Source organism: Notothenia rossii, assembly GCF_949606895.1.
Source record: "Notothenia rossii genome assembly, chromosome: 7".
NCBI lineage: Eukaryota > Metazoa > Chordata > Actinopteri > Perciformes > Nototheniidae > Notothenia > Notothenia rossii.
In genome coordinates, this window is record NC_136905.1 from 10,252,251 (window position 1) to 10,271,022 (window position 18,772).

The following is an 18,772-nucleotide window of genomic DNA, read 5'->3' on the forward strand; positions in this document are numbered from 1 at the left end:
TTTAAAACGTAATTATAGGACGTATTAAGCGCTTGAACAAACGACATATTTGGTCGTAATAAGGTCCTGAACAATCGGCCCATTTGGTCGTATGAGTTGGAGGACTTGTTGAAATATATATATAATAAGTGATAATAGTGTGAGTTTGTGTCTTTTATGCGAGCCTGTCACTACATGTGAAGGTTGTTTTTAAGGGGTCAGTCTACTTAATCAAAAGGTCTAAAGAAATTCAATTTTTAATGATACAAAATGCAAGCACTGTCAGATTAGAAAAGCATAAACCACTGAAAGTTTGCTTAGCGGCTAAAAAAAAGATTACTCTGACTGCGTACACTTTTCCAACAAACGTCTCGTCAATCCCTCATTAAAATCGACAAGGTCAGTGTACTTGTCGTGGTTAGTACTAATCCTCCTTAGAAAAGCAGTTGCATAATGTCTTGTGTGACTCTGAAGGAGCTTTGTGAAGTCTGAGAAAATGACCTCTTACATGATGTCATCGTGATGTCATCAGGGTTACCTCAGCTAACAGAGCGCCTGTGTTGCAGCCTGGGACAAAAAGTCAAGACATCTCTGCTGCTTCGATGTTAACGATTCTTCTGTGAGTCTTCCAAGTGTAACACGGTGCTTTCAACACTTCATTCATTAAGAAAATAATTGTCAATTCATTTTTTCTGTCTACTGACTACTCGGTTAATCAAGTAATCGTTGCAGCACTAACCTCCACACTTGCTTTACACGGAGCTCACAAAGACCTTCATGAGTGCGCTGACCTGACTGCGAAACAGCAAATGTTGCAGAGAGAGAGAGGAGCGATAATATCAAAGAGGAAATTTGGGCTTTGGGCTACATTTCATTTGCACTTAATCTTTCCAGCACATCATGCAGTCGGTCTCAACATATTCTCCAAACAGCTCCACAACACATTCAAACATCAGTGCATTCACTTCCTACTTTCTACATGATGATTTTGTACTTATGCAAATAGATATGCAATCATAAAGTATGTGTAATAGCATGCATAAGATTATATAGTATTACAAGCTGTTAGAGCTCATATCAGTGTCTAATTACAAGAGGGACTGCTGTGAAGCCATCAGGGGTTCTCACAAATGCCATGATTAAGCAAAAAAATATATATTTATAATGTTTCATGTCCAGATAAGATCTTACAGGGATTTGTTGACATCCATTATTGGATAATTGTGCTCAAGGAGTGTCACACGTGTGCCCTTGCGCACAATTTCACACTGACATGAAATTCATCTCATGTCAGTGAACAGCTGAACAATGTGTACACAGGTTAATACATCTGGCAGCGTGTTTGCACATGCATATTTCTGCGTCTGTGTGTTTTTACAGAGTTTGAATCGTCCTCAGAGCGTTCACAGCACACTTGTCTACACCTGTAAACACCTGCAGGCCAGATTCGTCAGTGGTGACAGCGCTCTGCACTTTCAGTTGCGCTAAATCTGACTTTTGTGAAAAATGGGCAGCATGAGCTCACACTTTGGGAAGCGCCCTCGATGAAATGCTCTCAGGTGTGCTCGACTAGTCCTTTCAAATTAGCCTGACGTTTGACTAATCTTCAAGACAGGTGTTTACACTAAATATCAGATGTGATTTACAAGGGCAATCTTTCAAACATAACCTGTTTCACTGGATGCTGGAAACAAAGACATTAAAATAGAGTTTTTAATCAAAATAAATCCTCTTTCCCAGACCAATATGTCTCCTTTCACTTGACTATTTGTTTTTACAATATTACTTATTTTACTGTTATTGCTGCAGAGGCTTGTATAGGATGTTGTCTGTGATATGTAGTGCAGGGTACACTTGGTATTGTTTTAGATGCCAGAGTGTTTTTCAATCCAATTCAACTGCGCTCGTCTGCTAGGATGCAATAAAAGAGTGTGCTGCTTATGGTCCGGTCTAATCATTAATAGTGGCTGAAGGGATGCCAGTGATGATGTCACCACATTTGGCATATTTTCAAAGAAAAAGAAAAAAGTAAACACAAAATTAATTTTCTTTCATGCGTAGTGTGTTATTGGCCCTTTTCCAGTCACACTCATACATTGCACTGGATACAATATATCATCCAGATAGAAATAGCTGTAGTGAAAAAGTCATTTCTATTCTAAGGCAATGTTTGAGAGAAACTCCCCTGGAGGCGACTTTGGGGTTTTTGCCTTTGCAGACCATTTACATGCAAAAACCTATATAACACAGTGAAGGGGAAAACACCAAATAGCATAATAGGGTCCCTTTAACAACTTGAGACGTCATTGTCATTACTTTAAAAATACATCTCATAATCCTGGTCTTTATAAGTAGGGGAGAAAATAAAAGTAGACAGGGAAAAATGGAAAGAAAAGTTGGGAGTGATAACCCGGGCTGAACTAACACCATGCAGATGAGCTTCTGTGACTGCGTTGCTCCATCCATCTCTGTCATCCACCCTTGAAATGTCTTTATTGCCGTGAATTACATTACACCGCCGTGCTATGTTTACACGGGGGAGACACATCACATAATTGAACGAGTGTCACACTCAGATCCAGACGATTGTTAAATGTAAATACAGCATCGGCAAAGTGGCTCTGAAAACCCGTGTTGCATTCAGAACAGTGAATCGCTCCGTGTTATTTTTGCAGTGCAGCAGATTTCCAAGAACTCTCCTCGACTCTAATAGCGTAAAAAACAATGCTCAGTTCCAGGTGATCTGATAGGCTGTTGAGGGGTAAGCAGCGGTACTTTTTGAGTGAAGATATCATCGAGTGTAATGCCATCACACACTCTCTCCGTCCTGCTTTTTAACACGGTGTTCTGAAAGACCGTCCGCTCTTTCCAATCACGCCTTTATTGTCCTGTAATGAATACATTTCCCATAAAAGAAAGCCGCTGTGGGAAAAGGGAAGAGAGAGAGTTAGAGTGATAAAGAAAGGCCCAGAGAGTAAATGAGGATGAAAGTGAAACAAATGACGCACACAAGCGAGCGTGGGGGGGGGGGTAGGGGTGAGAGGCTGGAGGGCTTTGGCCAAGTCTTTTGCTTTTTCCGGCACCTTCATATTTCACTCCCATTGCCTTCAGTTCAGTATAAAAAGGAGTTTTGTCAGACTTTGGTTTGTTCTTGCAGAAGCCAATCAGCATTCAGTTTGCTGGTTGCTGTGTGCGCTTGTTTGCTGGTCCGTTAAATAACCCTCATTAAAAAGGGCAGCAGCGACTAATAACAACGTCAGAACGGCACCAAGTTTGTCCCTGTGCCCTGCTCTCCTCTCCTTGTATTAATTCCCCCTTTAAGCCTGCTTATTGATTTCAGCCCCTCTATTCCGTAACTCATTTTATTAATAACACAAAGCAATAACAAGAGTGTCACAACCCCTGTTTCACACTGGCAATTAATACGAATAATTTAAAGCTGGCCGAAGTGTGTTTTAGGTATTCTTTACAGTGCAGCGTCTCCTCATCCCGCAATATGAAACTTTTTGTATTCCCATCTCCTCAAGACTATACCTACATAAATCTGTGCCAACGTACACTTGTGAAAGAAGGTGCGGAGTGAGAGGCAGAAAAAGAAAGGCGGAGAGGTTTGGGCCAAGTAAAACAAAATGGGATTTGATACCGAGACAAAAGAGACTATGACAGAGAGAAAGGGAGGCCAAGAGGAAAAAGTCACAGAGGGAGAGAAGAGCTGGTAGAAATGGAGGAGGAACTGCCTGAAGCTGTTTGGTGGTAAATTCTGAAGCGGACAAGGTGGGAAGAGAGGGAGACATGGGAGGAGGCAGGGAGAAATACGGATGTGCTAAGGGGAACATAAATGAATAAAAGATGGAGGGAGACGGATAGGATCGAAAGGTAACTGAGGTGAGTGAGAGAGCTGCTGCAACTATTAGATTCTCAGTAGGTAGTCACTTCCTCCCCTGCCTCTGCTGTAGTTATCAACTGGAGCTGTGTGTGAGGCCGTTAATGGGAATACTAAACTGTCACAGCATGGTGTGTGTGTGTGCAAGTTAAACTAGATACTCTTCATCAGCCCCAGTTTGTTTGCATTTGCATGAATGTTCAATATTTATATCTACAGACCTTTATCGGTTGGCTTGCCTACAAGTGTGTGGGAACACAGCATGGATGAAACTGTGTGTACGTGTGTGTGTGTGTGTGTGTGTGTGTGTGTGTGTGTGTGTGTGTGTGTGTGTGTGTGTGTGTGTGGGGGCGGTGTATGGCAGAACATCACCGACTACAAGTATGTGAAAGTTTGTTAGATCCATCGGCAGCAACAGATTGTCGGGATCATAAGTAAATGTTTAACTTGTGTACATTTCAGGTGAATCACCCCACACGATGGAGGTTATGTCATTTATTTTGGTAAGACACCACCTGTTGGATAAGCTGGAGCACATTTGTCAGCTGTCTTGCTCTTTTTGAAAATGCTTTTAATTTTTTTTAGGCAGGCCTGAAATGTGTAACCCACTACCTGTCACTTTGTGAACATGCCCAAGGCTGCAAAAATATAACAATCACGAGCACAGTTGTTTCCGCTCTGAGAAGTGGGATGGCACTTCAAGTTGATAACTGCCGTTTATTACAAATTAGATGTTTTTTTAGATGTAGCTATTATTTTAATTGTTATGAGAAGATTGTATCTGCCAGTAAGGAGCAAGAAACTATCAGATGGTCAGACAGATTGTAAACGAGCCAACTGCTCAGACAGATAATCCAAACCACTTTAAACCTAAAGCGAGCACACCTGGAAATGTTGAACACCTGTGCGCATGAATAACTACAGAAAGTACAGTAGGTCAAATGTAATGCGGGAAGTCATCCCCGTTCTGTCTTCCAATTAAGTTTGACTAACCTAAGGGTTCTTTATAATTATCAGACCGCTTTTTTTGACCTGTGGTTAGCGTGTTCCTAAATCTCAGCAATTACTTATTGTAACCAGAAGCAATGATGTCCAAAGACACACAAAAGAAAGATCCATGTTGTAATGAACCAGAAAACCTATTCCTTTTTTCAGTTATAAAGAAAATGCTGCATCCATTTCTCTAAAACTTGTTCGAAACAGCATTCATTAGCAGAGCCTGAATGTATAGTTGTCGTTAGTAGACTCGACTTGGCAATTCACAAAGGTGATAAGCAGTCCCGTGTGCATAGTGTCCAGAATATATTCAACCCACAGCATCATTTATGGCGGTAACAACATCAGGCGAGGTGTTAGTTATATCAGCCTCACACATAAACCCACACACAGACACACAAGTGAAAAGAACAACAGGGCAAATGCTGCACTGTTTTGTGTGATTGTGCTGTTGGTCCTCTGTGTGGGTGGGTGACCAAAATCGTGTGGCTGCCAGTGACGGTCAAGAGAGTGTGTGTGTGTGTGTGTGTGTGTGTGTGTGTGTGTGTGTGTGTGTGTGTGTGTGTGTGTGTGTGTGTGTGTGTGTGTGTGTGTATTCCAGTCAAATATAACTATGTGTGTGTGCTGAGAGCTGAAATGAAATGTGGGCTGTTATCATCTCCCACTGCCAGCATCCATCCCACCTCTGTGTCCCCTCAGTGGCAGGTCGCTGTACGTTGGTTGCTGCCACATCATTTTCAGAAGGGTTGGATGGCAGGTTTTCGCTGCCCTACACCTTCCTCTCACCTTGTTTAGAAAGATGTTTCTTTTTATTACAGCTATGTACAATCATAACATGTAATCATACTGTTACACACAGAATCATATCAGACAATCAATAGTAGGGGTACACATCTATCTAGATTAAAATAGGATATGAGGACGACCTACGAGAACCGTTTTTGCGCTTTCCGCAGACAGTTCAGTCACATGCTGCTGTTTATATGACCTTATTTACACCATGTAAGCACAGTCATGTTAACATGAAATGCCCTGACATATATCTGACACAAAAGGCTGGTGTTTGATGCAAACTGATGTTCATGTGACAGTGATTAAAATAGACACATTTTAACATCAGGACATATTTACAGACAGATATCATATGTTTGCTTTAATACCTGGCGACAAAGTTTACCCCCCTAGCTTTAAATTCAATATAAAATAATTATGTCTTCCTCCTCGCCTCTTTCCATCCACCTCGTTCTCGGCACTTCACAACTGGATGAGCAGAGCGGCTACCTACCTGGCTCTGTGATTGGCTGCAGTGCTGCTGAGCGCCTCACTGTATCTGTGCCGTGTTTATTGCTTCGTTCACCTTCGCCGTAATTGAGTCCCTTCCCCATGCGAAATATGCACCATCAGACTGTGTGAGTGGAAGCTAGTTGACTGACAGCCTACACAACTCAATTCTGAGGAAACCTGATGGCTGTGTTCTTGTGTGTGCATGTGTGTGTGTGAGTGTGCGCAAATCTGTGTGTGACTATCTGCCAGACTGTGTCACCGATGTGGAATACGTGGGCTTCCATTAAGCTCTGCAGAATTGTACAGATATTAACCTGGCATATCTCCAAAAGGAAGATGTTTGTATTGAATTTGGAATAAAGTACCAAACACTTTAAATATATATATTTCTTAGAGCAGGTGCTTGCTTATGCAGAATGTAGGATCAGGCTAAGCTAGTCAGGAGTGTGTGTGGCATGACAAAAACTCCAGTACAATGATGCATGTGTATGTGCCTACATGTGTGAGCAGAATACTACTCAGCCTCTTTCAAACACACACACCTACAGAGCAGCACAGACAACTGTAAAATGGCCAATATGCAAAGAGCAGGCCAAGTAGAAAAGGTGGATCGTGATTTATAATGGATAAGTGAGATAAGGTGGCGCAGAGGTTAAGAGAGCACCATGGAACAAGTAGAGGAAGAAAGAGGGGAGTGATGAAGTGTGTGAATGATGGCCTGAACAGAAGATTGGAAGTAGATGAGGGAATAAAATATGAACAAGCTGAATAATAGGAAAACAAAGTTTTGCACAGGCTTCGGGAAAAATAAGGGAAAGTGGGAGAGAAGGTCTAGGGTCATGGGAGCCAGAGAAAGTGTGTGGGAGATGAATGGAGATGGTTGGAGGGACTGCATAGTCTCTGAAGTGTACGTTGGGTGAGAATAAGCCTCCACCTCCAGGATATTGCACTGCAGCATAAGTAAAATGCATAGTTCAGCAAGACCAGAGCAAAAGAGATGGTTGAGAGAAGGTACATCTGGAGGTACAGTAAAAAGAAAAAGGGGCAAGGGCAATTGTCTATAAAAAGACAACAGAAAGTTCAAAGCCGAGGGAGGAAGTGTAACTTATTCTGGGAAACAAGAAGAGCGGCGGGAGAAAAGGCGGAGAGAAAAGAAATGCAATATTGAAAATGAATCGATGCGGCGAGAGTAAATGGAAGCAGAGAGAGAGGACAGAAGGAAAAAAACATTTTATCTATGCAAATGAGAAGGGGAAAGCAGTAGCAGAGGCGTTCAAGCTGGCCACCTGGGCCCTGTCAATTTTCCCGCTCTCCTCTCCTCTCACTGTCTACCTCTCCATACCTGGCCCTGGCATCCCCACAGCCTGAGGCTACAGGATGAGAGGAGGGGGCGGGAAAGGGGTGCAACGCAGCGGGGAGGCAGGAGAGACAGTTAGCCAAAAGATCCATCAACAAGGATCCTGGCAATGAGAAGTCCCTCCTTCCCTTCACCAAGATCTGTCTTTCCAACTATCTGCAAACTCTCTCTAACAGAGGAGCGAATGCACACACAACGACCCAGAGCACATGAATAGGGAGTGCATTGGCTCGGGTATTTAAGTAGCAACACATAGGAGTGGTAAAAAAAGGTTTAGAAAATGGCAGGTACAGCGGTTAAGATTAAAACAGGTTTTGTTTGAGAACGAAAGGCAGAAGAAGCGTGCTACACGTACTGGGGGGAAAAAGTATAAAAAACGTTGTCGGTGTGAATTTGGGAATATGTTGTACTTGAAACACAATCACCTGGGGTGTCTCTCTATTTGTCAAAACTATCCCAGGGAAGCTCATGAAAAAGAGGCCAGCGAGGGTACATGGCATTTAAAAAGGCACAGAGCATCAAGACACAACACGCTGCAGTAAATAAGTTTGGAAACTCCAAAAGGTCTCTGCAGTCTCCCGAGTGCAGTGGAGTGTTTGTATTCATGCATGCAAATGTGCGTGTAAGCCAAACTGCCAACCTGCCTGTCTACTTTGCTGCAGATTTGTGCTCCCTTCTGTAACACGGCCAGAGAGTTATACACAAGTCATCATTTGGGATCAACCTGCTTTTTAATTACCTATGGTTTATGTTTGTTTTTAATTTTCCCCATAAGCTCATAAATCGCTTTCCCTCAGCGCAGCTCAAATCCATCTCCATGGTAAATAAGCATCAGTTATAATTGCATATACAAGAAGTGTGAGCTGTCACAAATGCTGTCATAGTTGAGTGAATTGCATAAGGAAACATGCAGAATACATAAGTGATGATAAATACATTGGTAGACAGAAACTAAGAACTTTACTGCAGATACTTTGAAGTACTATAATGGAGTATTTCAATGTACTGCTCCACCAGGATTAAAAAGCAATACTTTTTGGTACACTAAATCTATTTAATTTATTACATTTCAGATTAATAATGCAGGATTAATAATACAAAAGATGATCAGCCAATAATGGCTCATGTATTTTATAGGTTAATATAAACTTTATGGAGCCCTTGGTGAAATGTATAAGTGACCCGCCAGTATGTATATATATATATATATATATTAGGGTGGTCCTTAAAATTGAAAGTTGAAAAGAAAAGTCTAAGCTCCAACCCCCAGAATGAATTTATTTTGTTAGTCAAGAAAACTCTCCTGGTGAATTTGTTCCACAATCTGACAACATGTACCCCCCCCCCCCCCCCCCATCGACCTGGAAGTTTAGCCTCAGTTGCAGCACCGTGGCTTCTGGTGTGGCAGCCCAGGTCGATGAGGGAGGGGTGCATGTTGTCAGATTGTGGAACAAATTCACCAGGAGAGTTTTCTTGACTAATAGAATGAATTCTGGGGGTTGGAGCTTAGACTTTCCCACTTTCAATTTAAGGACCACCCTACTGAGGCTAAACGTCAAGGTGGATGAGGGAGGGGTACATGTTGTTGGAATTTGAATGAAATTCACCAGGAGAGTTTTCTTGACTATCATAACGAATTACGGTGGTTGGAGATTAAAATAAATGAATTTGAAAATGTACTTGGCACTAAGGAGGACCACCCTAATGTATATATAAAATTAAAATAAACTCCTCATTACCAGCTTCAACATTAAGATGAAGATAACATTAAAGCATTAATAATCATAATCCCAAAAGATCATAGAAAAATTTGCAGAATTTTTATTATTTTTATATATTTGACATTTTGATGCTTATTCCTTTGTATTTTTACTGAATAAATATTTTTGAATGCAGGACTTTTACTTCAATCACATTTATTTATAAAGCACATTTAAAATCAACCCATGTTGACCAAAGTGCTGTACAGAACAGAGCAGGTAGACAACGCAACCTCTCATTAAATTAATTAATTAATTAAAGAAACACAGACGTAAACATTAATACGCAGCTCATATGTACAAATACATAGGCACTATCAGCCTGATAAGGAGTCAAACGCTAGAGCATCGTCAATCAATCAATGGGGGGGGGGGGGGGGCAATCTGAATAGAAAGTAGCACAGTTGACAAATGAACTGAAGTCACCCGGACCATCAGTTTTCAACTGATTTGTTTGATTACATTTGAAACTCTTATCTCAGTTGATGGAACTTTCAATCGTCCAGAGTTACATTTATCCAAAGAAGTTTGTTCCGCATTAGGCAGCGTTATCTAACGGCAACCAACAGAAACATAATAGCCAGATATTGGCCACGTCTCCTCCATTATCTCTGTTGATCAATTCCTGACGTTGATGAATTAACTTCGAGTCAATTTTAAGACACACACTTCCTCATATAATCTTCCTTTCAGATTGTTAAACCTTCATATTTGTTGGCAGACACAATTTCCTGCCTCACAAAGCAAACGTCAACCATTCACCTCATGCTGCTTAGCTGCGAGGATGGATGCAATTTAGGTTTACACTTTGTTTTTGAAAGTCTTGGATGCACGCATGAAGTATGTCTTAATTGTTATTCCTTAATTTCAAATGCTTGTTTTTACTTATTGTACATTTTATTTAGGAATGCACAGAGTATGTCCTTATGGCCCAAAATCAAGGTTTTAGATAACACATTAGCCAAAAGTCAAAGTCAAAGTTTTGGTTGTTGTTCGAAACATTTCTGTGCAAAAAACTGAGGAATGAATGAACTCTACAACACAATAGAACAACCTTTCAGATAGCCTTCCTCTTTCACATGGAAAAGGTGTATTGAAAGCCTTGCTATACAACCACCTATGTTTACTAAAAGTAGCCTTGTTGAAAATGTCTCTCGCTTTGTTGCAAACTATGTCTCTTAGTAGCAGTTGCTTTCTGTCGTGTTGCTGCATGGAGCACTCACTGCTGCTAAATGGGAAGTGGCTGTTTCTCAAATGTCCCAGAGCAATTTTCTTTGCATTTCTGGGAAACATTTCTTACAAACTGCATGGCGCTGATCATTTTTACGAGAGAATGTTATACTCCCACCGAGCTGACATTTTCATTGTTCTTAAATTAAATCCAACCACACGTCTGTGCAGCACGCTGGCACTCTTTATGCTCCTCATCATGCCAAAGTCGTGTCCAGCCAGTGGCTTATTTTATGAATCAACAGCAAATAACTAAAAACAACATTTAGCCCACAAAACATTAATGTGACTAAACAGATAAACATCGTCCACTGCCATCGTGGATACCATCTTATTGCAGATATGCCAATGGCAGTATAAAAATTGCAATTATAAGCCACTATCAATGTTAGTCAAATAATTCACTGCATCCCTACATTTTAATGATGTGGAAATCCCATTTTAAAATGAAAATCATGCATCATGTGTCATTTTGGATCACTTGTAAAAAGAAACTGCAGGCTTGGTGACTAAAGCAGTTGCTGTGGTAAATGGGAGGACAGATGGCAGCCATCTTGGCCCTTGGGAAGAGAAGAAAATAATCAAGAATGAGAGAACATTCCCCTACGGCTTTCTTTTATTGGTTTCTCTTGCAATAAAGTATGTTAGTGTATTTTCAGTCAAGAGGCAACAGTGTCGTGCTGCGTGCATTGTACGGCCCTCCGAACTGTAGGATCTATATCGCAGAAATAAAAACCACTTGCTGTCCATGGCTACCGAGTCCACAAAGGCAAAAATGACTCTGCTACGGAGCAGAGAACCCCACCGGCCTCTTCAAGCTGCTTCACATCTCCGTTCAGCAGTAGAGCTCGGCGGGTGGCAGGCGCTATGAAGCACAGTTTCTCCGCAACTGCACCCAAAGCCCAAGGCCTTTGTCAAGCTCATTCAGGATCACAGATTGTGTGGCTGTTCCGCTCCTCTGCTGCAACGGCCAGGAAGTAAAGACAAGGCCCTTCTGCAGAACATGATAACATTATTCAGCCGACAGATGACAAATAAAGAACCTTGAACCTCGAGATGGACACAGAGATGGACACGGAGATGGACACGGAGATAGGGACACGTCTGTGAGTAGAAGTCAAAGCCCCGTCAGCTGGTGCTCTTAATGGGAGGTGAGGGGGGTGTACCTGTTAATGGCCATGAGGTGAATGCACTTAAATGCTCATCCAGCCGCACGGGAGAAAATGAATCCTGGTAGAGTGTCGAGCAGAGCTTCCCTCAAGGTCGTTGGTGCTTGGCCACTTTTTAAGTGGACACGCCAACTGTAACAATCTCTGCAGAAACAATTGCAGCACCAATCCAATTTGGCCTCTCCTCTCCTCTCCTTAGTTCAGTGCAGCCGGCTGGAGAGCCTCACTTTTGTTTTGCCCAGCTGAAAGCAGAGCATGAATTGATGACCTTATGAATCTCAAAAGAGCCCATCAAACCATTGTGTTAAATCTCGCCTTAGCACATTAAGCATGACCACGGGCCTTATTCCTCTCATTTTGAGTCCTTTTCTTTCTCCTTTATTTGCCATCTCTCTCTCCCTCTTTCTTATTTCCTAGGGTACTAGTGGAGGTTGGAGAGCGGACAACTTGTCGAGGATTGTTTTTCGCGTGCAGCTAATTAATTGCCTATAATGAATTGTTGCTTACGGTTTGCTAATGAAGTGGATCAAAGCTTCCTAGTCCTTATGTTGAAGCCGTTGTCTCAGGCCTGAGTAAGAGATGAAGAATAGTCAGATAGAGATAAGCGGAGAGAGGAAGGGTGTGTCTGGGAAGTATTGTGAAAGCTGCACTGGATTTCTTTGGAACACTTGGCATTTATCCAGAATGTAGTCAGTCAGAGTTTGATCTATTGGCAGCTGCCGTTATCGATCGTCTTTCGTTGAGTGATAGCGTTTGGTTCAAAAGTGCACGCAGCAAAGCGGGATGTGTGGTAACATTTGGGAATCTCTGATAATCTTGTGATGCTCAATACAAAATGTTGAAGCTTTGATTTCTCCCAACTTCAAATGCTTCAAAAAATCATTAGAATTATCGTATCTGTTCCGATTACACAAAATAACTTCCTTACTGAAGTTTCTACAAAGGACACAACCACATTATCGATGGCAGACTTGATCATGGCTTAAAATGAATCCAAACTCGTAGGAGAGACATTGAGAGAGTTTCCTAAGATAGAAAACTCATCCGAGACCTCTTCAGCGTTGTTTTGTCCGCCTTCTGAAAATCTCCATCTGATTTCCCAGTAGATAGTGCACTGCTTTGACTGGCAATTTTCAGCTTCCGACAATCTCATCAAAGCCAACCTATTAATGCCAATGATACGAAGAAGGATTCTAAATGGCAGACCGATGAATAGCCCTGTGCGTGTGTGGGTGTTTAATTCTCAGAGTCGCCGCGCAGCTTTCTCTGAAAGTGGGAGGACTGGCCATGAGCTCTGGGAAACAATTTCGATGCTTGTTTGCTTGCGTGTGTGTGGGGGTGGGAGAGTGTGTGTGCACACTGTGACCTCATCGATCATGACACCTAGTCTCTCAGGTGTGGTCACCTACACAGTGCTTGCCCTCTCTCCGTCTTTATCTCTGTGTATCACCATCCATCTCTCTGTCTCTCCTCCTACTCCACCTTGTCCTATCTCGCATCAGCACCCTGTACTTTTTCTACTTTTGTACCACCCTCTTAATCTCCCCCTTACCTCCTTCCTCTTTTTTTTGTCTGTTATTTGGCACAGCAGGGGTTGCTTTCCCTCTCCTTCTCCCTTTTTGACACCCATTTCAGAGCTGAAATCCCGCAATCATTCACTTGTTTGTTGGACTCCTCTCTGCCCGACGTTCTCCTCTGCTCCACTGGTCTGTGACTCAAGCCCGTGGTGCCCCCCCCCTCTCCTCACACCCTTCCTTCACTTCTTTTATACACTGTGCAGCCAGCCATCTCTTGCTCTCCCCCCCTCTGTTTCACTCTGCCTCCCTGACCCCATCAGTCCCCTGGTGCCCCTGCTAAGCCTGGTCACTCTTCATCAGCTCCTCCACTGGACATGCAGACCTCCCAAGGGTAAAAGGGAAACAGGGGTCTTTTTGGCAACCTCCATGCCAAGCCTTGACAGTTTCACCTGGGTTTAAGTCCTTCACTGATCCTCCTCACACCTGGACGAGCACCTCATTACCGGCCGTCCCCTCCTCTCGTCTCCATGAGTCTTCCAGATGGGGTGTGTATTAGCCTCTGCACTGGCAGAGTACACAGTTTCCAAGCTCTTCAATTTTAGGCACTTGCCCTTTTAAGCTCAATCAGTCTCTCTCGCCCAATCACAAACAGTGAGGGCTCCGCTGGGGTGCCTGAGTGGGGATAATCACCTTGGTTACAGGCGCTACTGGGGATCGCTGTCTAGCCAAGTTAGCACCGGGCCCTGTGGGAGCTTCGAAGACAGGTGTCTCTGCAATGAGGAAGGGTGTTCAACAAGCCGAGGGCCAAGCAAGAGGTAAACGTTTACTCTTAGTCATGGAAACTGTGTCACCAATAGCAAGGAATGCCCCCCCCCCCTCCCTGTTTAATTATTTTTTCGGACTGAGGACTCCCTCCATGTCTGTTAACCATTATTTAACTTTGACCGGCTTGAGACATTCGTACACATTCTAGCCCAGTAGAAAGAATACATAGCAACTGCCTTTGTGTGTTGTGCCAAGAAGCAGTGCGGCGGGAACGGCTGTTTACTGATTTCACACTCCCGTGGCAAAGACAAATATACAGCGAGAGGGGTCAGTGGCTGGAGAAAAGCTGCTGGCTCAGGGGACATCAGGTCACGCTACGGAAAGCTGCACCAGAGGAGGACGTTACTCTCTTCTACTGAGCCAATCAGATGGGATGGAGTTAAAAGCGCTGGATTGATTGGCAGGCCTCAAATGGAGGAGACGTCCTTGGCATCCTACTGAGCATTAAAAAACTTCAGCAGCTAAGTTGGTGAAACGCCAGTTGTTCTCAGAGAACGACACGTAAGGACGACATAGATCACCATTATGATAATCACAAGCGGCACTGTCTGGGGAATAGTAATGGGAAGGAGATGAGGTGGCAGCTATAACGAGTGTTTCTACATTAGCACTGGCCTGATTAGAGTGACAGAAAGTTTAACTAATGGACAATTAAATAAATGGTCAAATGACATATAAGGCTTCAATTACCAATTGGTGTCTTATTGTGTCCCTTTCAATCATGAGGCCTCATAGTACACACAACAGACTGCAACATGGTGCCATAAACGAGATGGGAAAAGGCTTATGTGATGGTCCTGTCAAATGAAGTGACCTTGCAGTAGAAGCTAAGTAACTTGCCAGGTGTTATTTCTCTTTACATCCATTTACGTCGATGTCAAAATAAAATACTCACTGGCCTATAAAGCTGGAGGGGGTTATTGAGATGCAATCATTGTGTGAAACAGCAGCAGTTTCAAAACAAGGAGTTATGGATCGCATTGAAGACTGGGGGGCAGATTAGGAGATAATTACTGTAGAATACATCACCTGCACTAAACGGTGATACGAGGAACTTCTTCTGCTTCTGAGTAATAGACCTATAACAGCTCAGGGGGAGAATAAAACCAGCCCACACTCTGCTCTGTTACTCTCCAAGTCATGACTTGCCCAAAAAGCGACACGGACCAATTTGTTTATGGAGCTTTTGTGTGAGCAGTTGCACAGCGGAGATAGAGGACTACCCTGTCAGGACCCTTTAGGACTGCAGCGGTTGATCAAACAGGAGTGTGCACGACAGCATTCGGCACAATTTGACATTTTGTTAAAAAAAACAAAAAAGAGGCTAATTTCAGCTTCTCTTCCATTGACGGGCATGTCAGCACCGTCTGCAAAGTTCAGCTTGTCCAATTATTGAGACCTACAAAAGACAGGGAATGACAGAAAAAAAAAAAAGAGAGACTGAAACACTGAAGTCTGATTGTTCGCCGAGCACAAGTTTACACCGTGAAACGGCAGATGGCAGGGCAGAGAGCGAGGAAGTGAGGTCTCGCTCTTTTTAATTAAACTGTCGTCAAGTTTATTTTATTTTAAGACGGAATTATCCTCCAAGGTTTGGATCAAAGGATAAACCTTGGATTGCTGTGAAGACTTTTTCTGCGCATTAGAGAACAAAGATAGACGCTGAAACAGCAAGCACTGCGCAACGTAGAAGAAAGTAGAAAGGCAATCTCAACTCTGGCATGATGCAAATTGCGCCTGACAAGCATCAAAAACTGCAATTGGGCTCAGACAAACTTGCATTAGCAGTCCTTTTCCTATGTTCAAAAGGAACTCTAAAGCACTATGCTGTCTGCAGGCAAGGTGTATGTGTACACGTGTGTTCCTGCACTTAAGTGTGTGTTCAGGCGCGTCCACATTTTTGGTTTTGGTGTGTACAGCATTTCCCTTGATGTTTGTGTTTACACGCTAGGCCTCTCTTCTGTGACTCACAGCGACATTGATTTATGCATGGCCTGTGTGTGTGTGTGTGTGTGTGTGTGTGTGTGTGTGTGTGTGTGTGTGTGTGTGTGTGTGGGCTTGCACACACACAAAACTATAATTGGTATTCAAATCTCCTCCCACAAGTACGTCCAACTGCTGCCGTTTTTCAACCGCCAGAGAGCCAGCCAAGGTCCAAACAGCATGATGGGGAAACAAGCTGAAAACGGATGGCTCTCATTGCACACATTCAAATAAACAAATGGAGGTGATTTAATGCACACAGCGATAAGGAAGGCGGTAATGGAGGTATGGGAGAAAAATGGGGGGGAGGTGGAAGAATGGAAGTGATGGAAGGGATGCGTGGTAGCGATTAAGAGTGGCCAAGTAGCAGAGGTGGAGTTAACAGCGTTTGTTACGTGGGGTTTAAGTTTGGCCTGTGGATCAGCCACCCCCACAAACCGAGCACTGTGCATAAACACCCAGCGCTGATTGTGTGTGTGTGTCCCTCAGGCCTGCCCGTCAGACAGACTGTGAAGTCTTTCTGCCTTTCTTCTCCCACTCTTCCTTCCTCCCTCCCTCGCTCGCTCTTTTCTGCCTTTCTTGCTCCCTCCATCTCCTCCATCCCTCCTTCTCTCCCTCGTTCTTCAAAGGAGGGCCAAGTCTCCCAGCCACGCCATCTTCACAGCACCCTCTCAATCTCTCTGTCTGCTCATCCGTCTATCTGCCCAATCAATCTGTCCATCTTTATTCTGGCATAATAACAAATCCCCGTCGCCTCCCACCCTTTTTTTTTTTCTCCCTTTTGCTTTCTGCTAGATTAGTTTTGCCATTTTCATCTCTGGAGAAAAAAATGACATGCTGATTTGTGATCAGGATTTTTTTAAGCATGGTATGTGTGCACCTGTGCAGGGTGTTGTGAATCAAACCATCTCTGAACGTCCTTCTCTCCCTCCTTCCTCCATCCACCCTCTGCCTGCAACACCCCTCGCTCCACCCCCCGGCCCCCTGTCTCTCCAGGCCCCTGTCAGCGGATAGATTAATGGCAGTGATCAGCGAGCAGCCCCCAGCAGAGGTTGCCTGCAGCTCAGGCAAAACCCTGGCACTGTAAGCAGCACACAAACACAGACATAAAGCACATTTACATGCAACACACAAGCACGTTCAGAAATGGACGCCCAGACACACACGTGCACAAACCTCTCACACAGTACTCCAGTTAGACTAACATACAAAACGCCTACACACTTTTGCATAAATCAACCCTCCACTGCTAAACACGCAGACATACAAATAGAACCAAACACACGAGGGACGAAATCAATACACAGGCCATGATGAGGTTGGTGTCAGTGCAGCCGGAGGAATGGCAATGGAGAGCTCCATATGTAAAAGAGACATCAGAATAACACAGCAAAGGTCTGACGGGGACAATGGCCAACCCCCCACTCAGCCAAAGCCCCCAAGTGCACAACAACCACAAGACACAAATCAATAAGGAAACATCCGTGTGCACTTCCTCGTTGCCATTCCTGCTCAGTCAGATTTGCTGAAGCACCGGTTAGTATTTCATATAATGAGACCATATTTTACCACTTCAAAGCAGATGACACTAAATACCTCAGAGTCATGAGTGAGCCTAATCCAAATCCCTATTTTTGCAGCAGATGCACTTGTCATAGGGTAGTGACCATGAAATATACTGTGCCACCAAGGGAGCGATGCAGGACTATCCCACACTGAGAGGGTCCAGTGGGAAGAGTAACAGCAACAAAGGCACTGCAGGAGCCATTACAATGCTTCACAATTGACTGTATCTGATGGTGAGGTCTCAAAGGTCTTTTTAGTCCATCACACTGCTGCAGCATATAAAAGCAGTGACCGAAACACTGCTGGGTGTAGTGTGACACACGTCTGGTCCACTGCGGGCATTTGTTATGAGCTCTCATGTGGCTATCAGAATCGGAGCTCTCCACCTACAGCACATATGTTTCATGCAGCAGCTATGGCAAAGTGAATTCCAAACACCAAACAATTACAATGTCGTGGCACAAGCAGGTAAACAACAGAGCTATAAATATTCCTGCGTGGGTGAAAAGTGAAAGCGAACATTTCACTTTTGACATGTGTTGGGGTATTTCCATTGTAAGATTATGAGAAGTGCTCCATACAATGACTCATACTGAAATAGAAAATACGGATGTAGCCCAGACTTGCGCAATGGATTTTCTAATTACCCCGTGGTGGATAATAACCTTATTCCGCAGGATGATTGTAGCTTGTTATAAGTACACGTGCTTTTGTCCCGCGCTGAGCGTTTACTTCCCTTTCCCCCTACCTGTCAAGTCAGAATAAGCCCAGTGGCGTTCTCTTACAGGACTTGAGCAAACTTGCACGGTAAAAGCCACAACACACCGCGAAGGCTTAGCACTCTTCTCATTCACATCGCACTCATTCACTCTCTCCGTGGTGACTTACCAGTGCGCACCAGGCAGGCGACGGTGAGGATGGTGAGGGGGACGCAGTAGTTCCAAACGGAAGCGAAAGCCATGGCTGTCGCTGATATTCCCCTCTGATCTGTTCCTCGTTATTCCTCTTCCTTGGAGAAATCAGAGTGACATGAACCCGCAGGTCCACTCTCCAACGGCTCCTTCAGCGTCTGTGTGTGTGAGTGCGTAATGTGCGTGGACGAGTGTGTGTGTTCAGTGAAGCGCTCAATGGCAGGTCTTTACATTGTAATGCTCCCTCCCCACACACACCTATATTCTCCCTCCCTCTTGGAATGACTGGATATGATGGCTTGGCTGGTTTTT

General features: G+C 43.7%; 1 protein-coding gene across 1 annotated transcript in view; it reads right to left on the minus strand.

The window, feature by feature from the left end:
* cadm4 (cell adhesion molecule 4) overlaps window positions 1–18,772 on the minus strand; it is a gene marked incomplete at its 3' end in the record, with an annotated part of 151,543 nt that extends 132,771 nt beyond the window's left edge. Inside the window, exon 1 of the mRNA XM_079640090.1 lies at window positions 18,438–18,772. Within this exon, the coding sequence (XP_079496216.1) occupies window positions 18,438–18,510 (73 nt within the window). The 5' untranslated portion in view covers window positions 18,511–18,772. The remainder of the gene's footprint in view (window positions 1–18,437) is intronic.